Source organism: Lactuca serriola, chromosome 9, assembly GCF_051521515.1.
Source record: "Lactuca serriola cultivar US96UC23 chromosome 9, Lser_US96UC23_V15, whole genome shotgun sequence".
In the NCBI taxonomy this organism is placed as follows: Eukaryota; Viridiplantae; Streptophyta; class Magnoliopsida; order Asterales; family Asteraceae; genus Lactuca; species Lactuca serriola.
Genome location: NC_136416.1, coordinates 6,869,135 through 6,882,217, shown reverse-complemented (window position 1 = coordinate 6,882,217; position 13,083 = coordinate 6,869,135). Strand labels below are relative to the sequence as shown.

The 13,083-nt window shown below is 38.8% G+C and overlaps 2 protein-coding genes across 2 annotated transcripts; both read left to right on the top strand.

Annotated features, from left to right (window-relative positions):
- Nucleotides 1-678: 678 nt before the first annotated feature.
- LOC145075302 (uncharacterized) lies at nucleotides 679-5,607 on the top strand. The gene is made up of 4 exons (XM_079021594.1): nucleotides 679-1,438; nucleotides 3,774-4,028; nucleotides 4,599-4,657; nucleotides 5,029-5,607. The coding sequence occupies exons 1-4, from the start codon at nucleotides 679-681 to the stop codon at nucleotides 5,605-5,607; spliced, it is 1,653 nt and encodes a 550-aa protein (XP_078877720.1).
- Nucleotides 5,608-5,640: 33 nt separating this feature from the next.
- On the top strand, nucleotides 5,641-6,120 carry LOC145075301 (uncharacterized). The gene has a single exon (XM_079021593.1). The coding sequence runs from the start codon at nucleotides 5,641-5,643 to the stop codon at nucleotides 6,118-6,120; it is 480 nt and encodes a 159-aa protein (XP_078877719.1).
- The last annotated feature ends 6,963 nt before the right edge of the window (nucleotides 6,121-13,083 follow it).

Genomic DNA, 13,083 nt, shown 5'->3' with positions numbered 1-13,083 from the left:
CCTCAAAATTACCAACCAAGGCATCCACAACAACCCCCTCCACAAGCAAGGGCTTCAAATATGTCCTTAGAAGACATAGTAAAAAGCCTTGCCACAAGTACTCAAAGCTTTCAACAAGAAACCAAGGCAAGCATAAAAAGCTTGGAGCAACAGGTATCACAACTTGCTCAATATGTGAGTAAGATGGAGTCGCAAGGCAAGCTACCCTCTCAAACGGAGAAGAACCCAAAACAAAATGCATGTGCAATTACACTTAGAGGTGGGAAAAGCTATGAAAGTCCAAGGATGCCGGATGAAGAAGAAGAAGAGAAAGAGATTGAGGTGGAAGAATCTGTCAAAGAAGAGGAAAAGAAGAGTACTCCAAATTCCAAGAAGCCAATAGAATCCGAAGTGAAAGTCACACCAGCTCCATTTCCTTCAAGGCTGGCAAGCACCAAAAGAGAAAGGGAAGACGACGAAATCATGGCCATGTTTCGAAAGGTTGAAATCAATATCCCTCTTTTAGATGCCATTACATAGATTCCTAGATATGCTAAGTTCCTTAAGGAACTTTGCACATCTAAGAAAAAGCTTAAAGGAAATCAAACTGTGAAGGTTGGTGAAAATGTCTCGGCCGTGTTACCAAAGCGGCTACCAAAAAAATGCAAGGACCCGGGTGTTTTCACGGTTCCTTGCAAAATGGGTAACCTTTTTGTACCATGTGCCATGCTTGATCTTGGAGCATCAATTAATGTTTTACCCTATTCAAGTTATAAGACAATGGGAATTGGACCTTTATCAAAAACTGGAGTTATCATTCAACTTGCTGACCGGTCTTTGGTACATCCGAAAAGTGTATTGGAGGACGTGTTAGTGCAAGTTAATGAGCTCGTTTTTCCTGCTGACTTGTATGTTTTAGACATGGGTGATGAAAACACCCCACAATCGAGCTCGATCCTTTTGGGGAGACCCTTTATGAGTACCGCAAAAACAAAAATAGATGTAGCCAATGGTACTTTGTCAATGGAGTTCGATGGTGAGGTAATTAACTTTAATATCTTTGAAGCCATGCGTTATCCTAGCGATATTCATTCTTTAAACTTCATAGATGTTATTGATTCATGTACTAATGATTGCTTTGAGATGTCAAGCCAAGATGTGCTAACCACCATCTTGAGCAAACACTTTGATGAGACAGGGATTAAGGAGTTGGCTGACAAGTACACATTGGAAGATGAATTGATTGAAGTAATTGATTCCTTGGAGAAAGCACAACCCATGAGAGTTGAACCACCCTGCATGAAGCTAAAAAGTTCTAATTCGAAACTTCTCCCATCCATAGTACAGCCGCCGACTCTTGAGTTGAAGGCTCTTCCCGACCATCTCAAGTATGCCTATCTTGGAGAGGAAGAGACATTACTGGTGATAATTTTGACCAAGATGGCACGAGAAGAAGAAAAAGAGTTAGTTGGAATTTTGAAGAAATACAAGGAGGCTATTGGTTGGACCATTGCGGATATAAAAGGGTTGAGCCCATCATTATGCATGCACAAAATACTGATGGAAGAGGACTTCAAGCCAACCCGTGAAGCACAGAGGAGGTTGAATCCACCTATGATGGAGGTGGTTAAAAAGGAGATCATGAAGCTCTTGGATGTAGGTGTAATCTACCCCATTTCTGATAGTAAATGGCTGAGTCATGTGCAAGTAGTCCCAAAAAAGCCGGAGTTACCGTTGTCAAAAACTCCGAAGGGGAATTGGTACCCACCCGTGTGCAAAACGGGTGGAGAGTTTGTATCGATTATAGGAAGTTGAATGCTTCCCCGAGCCGAATCTCTACCCATAAGGAGCCCGGTTTTTGTTAAGATCTTCCAAATCTACCGAAGAATACTACTTCTACAAACCGCAGGGCTGTCTGATCATCTTCTGATCATGTGAGTGTGAAGTCACTTTCTTCTACGCATAATTACGAAGTATGTTATGTAAAATACGTGTTATGTGTATATTTGCTGTTATATGTGTGAATGTATATTCACCTTCTTCTATCTCATAAATATGACTTCTTTACTACGAAATACGTGTTATGTGTTTGTGTCTCATCTGTTGTTTGGAATATGTATTGAATGAGAATGATATAAAGGTTTTAAACTATGTATAATATATATATATATATATATATATATATATATATATATATATATATATCTACTAATATGTTGGGTAGAACATGGGTAGATAGTTGATGTCTGATAAACAGATGAGAGGCCTAGATGTTGTTGTTGTTGATCTAGTTATTCAGTGGAGTATGGATAACGACCACAGACTCTTTCTAGACAGTCAAGTGGAACGCTAGCAGGTTCATAACTTATAGTTGTTGTGAACGATGTGTTCACCGGTGTACTCTATCCCCCCCCCCCCCCCATGGTTGCCTTTAGGACATTTATTGTTGAGGAAACCCATTGCAGTAATGTCCATCCCGATGAAAATCGTAGATTAGGTTCCTTATAATAGATGTTATTTTAGGTACGTAAAGTGAGGATAACGGGAATGGGTAATCGGGTTATTGTTGATTGTAAAAGTGTTTTAAAAGCATAAATGAAACCGGTCTTTTCTGGCCGAGATTTTGGGGATGTCACAATTGGTATTAGAGCATTAGTGTAAGCGAACTAGGAATATGTAGGATTTCTAGACTTAAACTTAGAATGATAAGAGGAAATTTGAGTTGCGTGTTTGTTGAATTTTAGACAAGAGCACTAGTATATTTTATGAAGCTGCCTAAAATGCTTTTATGTTCTAAATGTTATATGTTGCCAACCGGATCTGGAAACCTTATGTGTGTAGGATTCTAAGCATACGATTACGATATTAGAACTAACATGTAAATGTTTTAGAGTGATAAGGATGATTTGAATATCTATCGTGAAAGAGGATCTAATTTCACCTTATTCGATGTATAGATAAAAATGGTGAGAACAAGAAGTGGTGTTGGAAACGCAGATGAAAATTGGAATCAACCACCAGTGAATGAGCGAGTACCGATAGTAGCAGGAATAACAATGGCTGGGGTACAATTGATGATTCAAACTACGTTGGATCACCAAATGGAAGAAACAAGGCGTCTGCTTCAACAGAATCGTGAAGAACTGTCAATTCACGTGGAATTGCCCTAAGTAAATGGAGGACAGTCGAAGGGAGGGAATTTCAGTGGGGTTATCGGTCAAGTCGACACACCAATAGTTAGGCAGAACAACCAAGATGGAGGTAATGATGGTCGTGGGTGAAAGTACAAGGATTTCATGGCATCCAAACCATTATGTCTATCTGGAAGCCCGACGCCAGAGGAAGTGATTAACTGGATCTCCAAAATGGAGACTATGTTTGAAAGTTGCGAGTGCAACAATAGGCAGAAGACCGCTCTTGCGATCCCTCTGCTAAAAATTTGGCGTACCCAAGGGAGAAGCAAGTAAAATGTCTTGGGAAGACTTTGTGGAGCAACTGAAACTGCAATACTGCTCCGAGCAGGACCTTCTGGAAATCAATGATGAGTTTCAAAATTTGAAGAAGGGGAAATTGAGCGTTAGTGAATACGCTGCTAGTTTCATAGAAAAGATGAAGTTTATCCCATATTTGATACCAACATAACTCTCTAAGGTCAACAATTTTTCCCTCGGACTTACCAGCGGACTATGGTCCAATGGTTAAGCAAGCAACCACATTGAAAGCCCACTTCCCTTTTCCATTCATTGATCAGATGTTAGAACGATTGACCGGGAAATCCCACTACTGCTGCCTTGATGGTTTCTCTGGTTTTCATCAAATTCCGGTTGCCCCGGAAGACCAAGAGAAAACCACATTCACACGTCCCTTCGGCACCTTTGCGTATAGACGCATGCCCTTCGGCTTGTGCAATGCACCCGCGACCTTCCAAAGATGTATGGTGAGCATATTTTCAGAATATGTCAAAAATATCATAGAGGTTTTCATGGATGATTTTACTGTTTATGGAAACTCTTTTGATGAATGTTTGCAAAATCTCACCAAAATCTTACAAAGGTGCATTGACACGAACTTAGTCCTTAATTATGAAAAATGCCATTTTATGGTTGACAAGGGCTTGATACTTGGACATGTGGTGTCCCAAAAAGGTTTAGAAGTTGACAAGGCCAAAACAGATATTATTAAGAGCTTACCATACCCGACAAATGTTCGGGAAGTACGTTATTTTCTTGGCCATGTAGGTTTTTATCGGCGGTTTATAAAGTATTTTTCCAAGATCACGGTGCCGATGTGTCAACTTTTACAAAAAGAGGCTGATTTTGAGTTTGGTGATGAATGTAAAAAGGCATTTGATCTTTTGAAAGATTTGTTGACATCCGCCCCCATTATTCAATCGCCAAATTAGGATCTTCCATTTGAAATCATGTGCGATGCTAGCAATACCGCGGTTGGGGCGATTTTGGGACAAAAGGTTGACCGAGCACACCATGTCATCTACTATGCATCAAAGACCCTTGATAGGGCACAAGGCAACTACACCACAACAAAGAAATAGTTGCTTGCTATTGTCTTTGCTTTAGAGAAGTTCCGACAATACCTCCTTGGAACTAAAGTAATCATATATTCGGACCATGCAGCCATAAAGCACTTGCTTACAAAGAAAGACTCAAAGCCGAGGTTAATACGGTGGATGCTGCTTTTGCAAGAGTTCGATATTGAGATCAAAGACAAGAGTGGAAAGGAAAATATGGTTGCAGATCATCTAAGTCGCATCGTATCGCCCGAAGATGGTATACCAATCTGTGACACATTCCAGATGAGCATCTATTTGTAGCCAAAGAAGCACCATGGTATGCAGATATCGTCAACTACTTGGTCACAAGTCAATTTCCCCCAGATTCATCCTGTTGGCAAAGAGACAAAATCAAGAAGGAAGCCAAACGATACATATGGGACGAGCCTTATCTTTGGAAGTACTGTGCGGACCAAGTAATTCGCAGGTGTGTTGAGAAAAAAGAGGTACAATCTATCCTTAATTTTTGCCATTCCTATGCATGTGGTGGTCACTTTGGACCCCAAAGGACAACTAGGAAAGTTTTAGATAGCGGATTCTTTTGGCCTTCTATTTTCCATGATTCCTATGTACTTTGTGCACATTGTGAAAAGTGCCAAAAATCCGGATCTTTAAGCTCTAGAAATCAAATGCCCCTTACCCCTATTCTAGTACGTGAGATTTTTGATGTATGGGGTATTGACTTTATGGGACCATTTCCGCCTTCTTTTGGTTGTTCTTATATTTTGTTAGCGGTGGACTATGTGTCCAAATGGGTGGAGGCTAAGGCCACCCGTACTAATGATTCCAAAGTTGTGGTCAATTTCCTTAAGGTACATATTTTCTCACGGTTTGGCACACCAAAGGCGCTCATAAGTGACCGCGGGACCCATTTCTGCAATCAGATGCTAGAAGCTGTTTTGAAGAGATATGGAGTGACACACAAAGTCTCAACAACTTATCATCCCCAAACCAATGGACAAGCAGAAGTCTCAAACAGGCAAATCAAAAGTATCTTGGAGAAAACGGTCAACCCAAACCGCAAAGATTGGAGCTTGAGGCTAGATGATGCCTTATGAGCATACCGTACTGCTTTTAAAACTCCCATTGGTATGTCCCCATATAGGCTTGTGTTTGGTAAAGCATGCCATATTCCAGTTGAGCTTGAGCATAAAGGTTTTTGGGCGGTAAAGAAATTCAACTTGAGTGAAGATGAGGTGGGAAATAAAAGGAAACTTGATATCCAAGAGCTAGAGGAGATTCGGAATGATGCATACGAAAGTAACATGATCTATAAGGAGAAAACAAAAGCATATCATGACAGAGCAATCTCCCGAAAGACTTTTATACAAGGACAAAAGGTGTTGCTTTACCACTCAAGATTCAAGCTAATTTCAGGAAATTTAAGATCAAGATGGGTCGGTCCTTTCGTGGTCACAAGGGTGTTTGACCATGGTGCAGTGGAAATCACGAGCAAGCAAACAGGTAAAACATTCAAAGTTAATGGTCACAGGTTGAAGCCATTTTATGAAGGATTTGAGGTGAAGAATGAAGAGGTAGATGAGTTGGAGAACCCCACATACCAAGAATGAAGCACACATGGGGGACAAAGTCGAGCCAACGACCTAAAACAAGGGCAGCTAACCGGGAGGCAACCCGGGGGTATTTTCGTCATTTTTCGTTAAAAAATTTTGTTCTTTCCATTCTGATGGTTTTTAATGTTCCAAATGTGTTTTGTCATTGTTTTCAAACCAAAAGAACGGACCTTGGGGTGGAAAAGTATTTCATTTCAAAGAGAGGGGAATTTTCAAATTCAAAAAGTGGGGATTAGCATCCAGGGACCAACACGGGTCGTGTTCCTCTTAGCCTTAATGGAACACGGGCCGTGTCCATGCAAAAAAAGTCCCAAATTCTTCCAGAGACCAACACGGGTCGTGTTGGTTTTGGCCTTCAATTGACACGGGTCGTATCCATGCAAAAAGTACACCAAATTTCTACAGAGAGTAACACGGGTCGTGTGGGGTTTTGGCCTTGACCCAACACGGGTCGTGTTCGTCCTTAACTCAGCATAAAAACCCCAACACGGGGCGTGTCAATTTGGCCTAGGGAGACACGGGTCATGTCCGCGCAGCAGTTATTATCCTTTTTAAAGAAAAAAATCGGGACTTGACCTCATTTATCCCCACTTTCACTTCCTAACAGCCCCTCTCTCCCAACAAAAACATTAGGTCCGATTTTCATCAAAAACCTTTCAATTTCTTCAAGATTTTGGCTTTCATCTACAAAAAGGTTTGATTTTCATCATCTAAACTTCATCTTCTCCATCTTAAACACCATTTTCTTGCATTTTAATGGTGGATTTGGGGGTTTTGACAAACCCTAGATTCGAAAATCTCACTTATTTTGGTGTTTTAGTGTCTTAATCTTAAAAGGGGCAAGCTTGGGGAGGTTAAGAAAGATCTTTTCCATCAAGAACAACACAATCCAACACACGATTCGGTAAATTCTTTCCAACTCTTAACTTTTGGATTTTCTGTTCTTGAGTCAAAGTATTTGAAATTGTGATCTATTTGGACTTGATTCTTAACAGGAAATCTTTGAAAACCAAATTTCCCACGAAATTTTGGTGGCCAAATTCAAAGTTGACTGGACCCGTCAACAGTTGACTTTTTGACATTTTGACCTATTGACTTTTAATTTGTCCCAAACTTGACTATGGAAGCTACATCTTCCAAAAGACCAAGACAGACCAAATCATCCGCACGCCGTCGGAAGCCTAGATCTCCATCACCTCCATCTAGATCCCCATCACCTCCACCTAGGTCCCCAACACCCCCAATCGACCCGTCTTATTGCGGTGTCGTATGTCTTGGCCCAATTCAACAGGGCAAACTTGAGTCATTCCTTAAACGGGGTCATGCCATCCAAAAATTTGCGCATGTTCCATCCCTAAAAGAGTTGCATGTTTACAACCAAGTCAAAACCATGTTCCGCAATATAGGGTGGCACGGCTTGTTGAGAGTCCATGAATTGAGCTATAAAGTCCCAACAGCTAAGTTTCTATCCTCAGTTTATTTGGACCATGGGATCCTCTACTTCCGTCTAATGAATCAAGACTATGAGATCTCCTTGGATCAAATCAATGCCATTGTGGGGGCCCCAACGGAAAACACATTTGGCCCCACCGACCCAATTCAAGGATACTTTGACTTAACATGGTGGACTCAACTCACCCAACAACACCCATATGTCTCTAACGCTGCCAAAGCCTCATCACTTATCCATCCCGTGATGAAGGTGGCCCACAGAATCATTGCTTCGCTCGTCGCCCGTAGAGAGGAGCGAAGCACCATCAGCGCGCTAGAACTCAAAATCCTCTATGCAATGACCCATCCCGAGAAAAACCTCATTCCTCATTATGGTCAGTTTATGTGACACAAGCTCCTCCGTCTGAGCGCATCCCGCTCGGGAAAAATTGTTTGCGGGGGTATTGTCAGCATGCTCGCCAAGATCGCCCCAATTCGAGCCCCATTCCCCGGTCCCCATCAGCCACTGTCGGGTGAGCCTTATCTCACCACTACTGTCCTTGATTCCATGTGACTCTTCCATTCGGCAAGCGATGGCACACACCATTGGACCGTGGGTCAAAATCATGATCCAAAGCTCCTCATCACACTAGAAAATAAAGGCATTCTTGCTTTCCGAGATCCCATTCACATGACCGATTGGCAAATCATTCCATACATCTTCCCCTACTCATACTCTACCGAGGTAGATGAGCAAAGTGAAGACAACGCGGAAGATGGTGATGAGGTACTTCTAAGGACCGTGACAAGGTGAAGGCGTGAACATACACATCTTTGGATTTTATGTTGCTAATTTTGGGTGACTCTGATTTTGAATAATGTTTTCAGAAACAATGGTTTTGTAAACACTCTTTTAGTAAATGGGTTGTTTTGAAAAGTTTAAATTGGTTGTGATTTTTGAGATGTTGCAAGTTGGTATCAGAGCCTTGGTTTGATCGATTTGGAGGAACATCCGTGTGAATCCAATCTCATAATAAGGAACTGCAAAAGTTTTAAAAATGATTTTCGAAATTATTTTCAAAACTAGTCAAGAAAGGATGTGATGTGTACGATCAGTCGGAGCCAGTAAGTAGACCCCATGTTACCAAACTGTTATTTGGTATTATGTTATGATAGAACAACATGCTAGTGATATGCTAGGGATCTTTAGGTATTGCATGATAGAATTGTCTAATTATTTGACGCCTAATAGCCTATGGTTTCTTCCTTATATGAAATTGGCATCAGTACTGTAGTTGCTTAGTGTATGCATCAAAATTGTACATAACTAAGATTTTATAGCCTAAGAGTGGTCGATTTGGCCTTATTTCTTGCTCCTTGTTTTGTTGTGGGCTTAGGGTAGAATAAAGTATTCGACTGTCTATATGATTCAATGTTATGTATAATTAGCATACACGAGTGTTGCAAGGTTGGTTTAAGTTTCATGGATGAGTTATGTGGGGTTAACACGAGTGTTTGTGCATGGACTCGGCAAGTGGATGCCCCAACTTGTCGAGTAGAGGCCATCTCATGGACGCGGGGGCAGGACCTACTCAAGAGAGGTTTGAATGTTGAAGAAGAATGAAAGTAGAACTTCACCTTTAGTAATCCACCAACAATGCTTCAACTTGATGTAGATGCTAGTACAAAACCCTTAAACTCTTAAGCTTTAGTCCATATCAAAATATAAACTTTAAGCCTTTATCCCATGGGTCTTAGCACTTTAGTACCCATGATTTATCATTATGTTAAGACACACCTTACAAGAATGAATGTCTTAATATAATAATCAAAATCTCTTACTTGTCCCCTTGTTAAATCGACGTCGCGCACGATTTAAAAAATGAAATAATCATTGTTGGTTGCATTAATGGGTAGCATATGGAAGTAGGTTCGAATCCTCAGGGACATAGCCTAATGGTCAATGCCTCTTTGCATAAGGCACATACTGGTCGATTAACATAAAATAATAAAAAAGGGGTTTTTGATTATTAACTGAAGACTAAAATTGCAATGAAAATAAACTAAATAAAACTCAGTAATAAAAACAAATTCAACTCTGTTGCGACATTCCTAATCATGCAATCAACTCAGATCTAGTTAAATGCATTCTATCTGAGCTGGTACTGAAAACAACTAATCAACTCTAGTATATTCTCTTTTACCTAGTTAAATTAACCAAAACAAGCCCTTCAGTTAATCCTAACTTTCTATTGTCTAATTACACAAGCTCTTAATTATGATTAGAAGAGTTGCATTAAGTTCAGTGTAAAATTCTCAGCACTACCCAATACTTCTCACAAGCTTGGAAGTGTAAAGATATGAAATTTCAATTTATATAACAATTAAATCCCAACACATAAACAATTTAATACTTGTTACTTATTATCAGTTGTCAGGAACAATTACAAGTTCTATTAACGGATTAATTGGAATGTTTAAACCTTAGCTAGGTGACTAACAAGAATAAAAAATCAAACATTCATTAAGCTCCAAAATGAAACAACTAGATAGAAGCACACCCATAGGGACCCAACTCCTATGCTTTCACTTTTCTGAGAATGACAAATATCATATCACACAGTTCTTCATTCTTGCTAGATTTGACTTTGAGGTGGATTTTCAATTGATTGAACTTGAGCTTTTGTATCTTTGTCTTCAACTTGAGTTCTTCAATCATTTTTTTTAATTTCTTGAGATTTCTTTGATTAAGTGCTTGAACTATGAATTTGGTATCAGATTTGACAGTTGTACCCTTTCTTTCTTTTCTGACTGTGTAGATCTGATATAAGGTAATCTGTTACCACGATAGTAACGCGTGTCAATTAAATAGGGCCATATTATGTGGGTCAAACTTGTCGATCACGATTCTTTTTAAACATTCTAAATCAAATAATTTTGAAATTGTTATTAACGCCCTTGTAGTGTTTTGATACCCCATTTGTTTTATGTTGTACATTCGGAGTTTCAGATCACGGTGTTTTGGGACCCCTAGTTATGAGAACTATTACTGAACTTACCACTATCGATTTGATCATTTCGGTCTTTCATTTTACATTTATACAGAGCTATCCAATGCAAGAATGTCACCATATCATGTAACTTTTTCTGAAAAAAAAAATTAATTTAATTTTCAGATTTTTTTTTATTTTTATGTAGAAAATAAACACTAAAATAACTAGAAATAAAATATTTTTGGTTTTTTTTAAGAATGTAGAAAAATAAAAACATAAACTTAAGATATTTGTTTTTGAACTTTTTCATATTTTGTAGGAGAATGCAATGCAGAAAATAAAATTGCAAAATTTAACTGGAAAACTAAAAAAATTTAAAATTTTAACAACAAAAAAAATGCAAATTTTGACACTAACCTCCTCCCCAAGGTTAAAATGATGTATTATCCTCAATGCTCAAAGAGGAACGAATAGCTCAATAAAACATGTAAAAACAAATAGTTTCAGCTAGGAAAGAATGTACATGATAAGTTTGCAGAAATTTCTGATTTTGACGAAAATATTGGCGAAAAATCTGCATTTCAACAACATTAAAGATCCTCCGATTTCCCCAATCTTGCTTGGAACTGTGAACATCTCTTTATTAAAAGCAGAAAAATAAACTAAGACTACGCGGATTGCCTCCCGGAAAGCCGCTCTTTTTTAAAGTCGTTGGCTTGACTGTGCCCAACCAGATTTTCAATTGGAAAATGTAGGGCTCTTCCTCAACTTAATTTTTTTTTGTTACTCCAGACCCTTTCATATATGGTAGAATTGGTGGATTTGGAACTTTCTTAACATAGAAAAATTTCATATTTTTATCAGTTGAGTCCTTCTTCGAATTTTTAAATATCTTTCTTTTTCTAGATCCTTCTTTTTGCAACATCCTCCTCTTCTTTTTCTAAAAGATTTCTTCTTTTCAGTATTTTCTCTTATTTTTCCTCAGCAAAAATCATCTTCTCCTTCTCTTCCCCATGTTTATATGCTTCTGTCAACTACTTTTCAACAAGCATTTCCTCCTTGATTTCCCAAGCTTTCCCTTTTCTAGATTTTTTGATGTGTCATATGATTTTCTATCTACAAATATTTCTTGCACGGAAGCATTAGAAAACTCAAGGCAGTCCTCAAATAAAGGACTGTTGGTACCCCGATAATTAACAACATCCCCATCAAATTCCATTCAAAGTGTTCCAGCACAAACATCAATTTTCGTTTTAGCAGTTTTGAGAAAAGGTCTTCCTAAAATAATTGAGTTTTTGTCTGATATGTCTATATGACCCATTTCAAGAATGTAAAAATCAGAGGAAAAAATTCGCTCATTCACTTGGATGAGAACATCCCCCAATACACCTTTTGGGTGTACTATCGAGTGATCTGCCAACTAAATGAGTGTCTCGGTCTTTTGTAAAGATCCCAATTTAATTTTTTCTAAAACTGATGGTGGGAGGACATTGACTGAAGCACCTAAGTCAATCATGGCATTTGAAAAATTAAGGTTTCCCAATTTACAAGGAATCGAGAAAATTTCCGGATCCTTTCACTTTGGGGGTAAACCTTTTTGCAAAATAGAAGAGATACTTTTGTCATCCTTGATTGTTTCATTAGTTTTTAGTTTTTTATTTGAAATGCACAATTTTTTCAGACACTTAGTGTAACGAGGAATTTGTTTAATTATTTCTAAAAGAGGAATATTTACCTCCACCTTACAAAAGGTGTCCATGATATGCTCGTCCTCTCACTCACGTTTTGTGCTTCTCAGTCATGATGGGAATGGGGGCACCGAATTGTACTCTTTAAAATTCGGCTTGGGCTGCTTAGGAATCTCTTTTTCTACCACATTTTCAACTTCTTTCTCACCTAAAACTACTTCAAATTCTTTTTCAGCTTCCTCAATTGGTTCAGATCTTCTTGGGTCTTCGTAACTCTTCCCACTTATCAAAGAAATAGAACTCACATAATGCTTCAGATTGTTTTCGGTATGCCTCGGTAACTTTTCTTGAGACTCCAACTGACTAATAGAAGTGGCAAGTTGAGACACCTGCTTTTCTAGATTCTTGATACTAGCTATGGTTTCGTTCTGGAATGCATGGTTGTTGGTGACTAAGCTTTTAACAATATATTATAAGGCCATGTTGGAACTACTGGCTTGTTGATTTGAAGGATGGTTCTTAAATTTTTGTTGCTGATAATTTTGTTGGTTCAATTTATGATAAATCGGATGCTGAAAGCCCGACGACTGGAAATTTTGTTGCTGCTGAAATCTGGGTGGGTTTTGATACTGGTGTTGTTGCTGAAAATTGTTTTGATAATTTTTCTGATAGCCTATGACAACTTTTACTGCAACTGTATCCTCTTGCAATAATGCATGCATGTCAGTGGGATGCCTGATCTTCAAGAAAATCCCACACTGTTTCTTCGCAGCTGCTTTTTCTTTTGTCAGCAGAACTGCTTTTGTCATTTTAGAAATTTAGGCCTCTAGATGATGTGAGTTGTCTTT

What these genes read in the sequence shown, in the direction of transcription:
- LOC145075301 (XM_079021593.1), top strand. Translation starts at nt 5,641, where the DNA reads ATGTCCCCATATAGGCTTGTGTTTGGTAAAGCATGCCATATTCCAGTT.
- LOC145075302 (XM_079021594.1), top strand. Translation starts at nt 679, where the DNA reads ATGGGTAACCTTTTTGTACCATGTGCCATGCTTGATCTTGGAGCATCA. An exon ending in GATGGCACGAGAAGAAGAAA is followed by an intron (nt 1,439 to 3,773) that starts AAGAGTTAGTTG and finishes ACTGCTGCCTTG; the next exon opens with ATGGTTTCTCTGGTTTTCAT. An exon ending in AAATCTCACCAAAATCTTAC is followed by an intron (nt 4,029 to 4,598) that starts AAAGGTGCATTG and finishes AAGTAATCATAT; the next exon opens with ATTCGGACCATGCAGCCATA.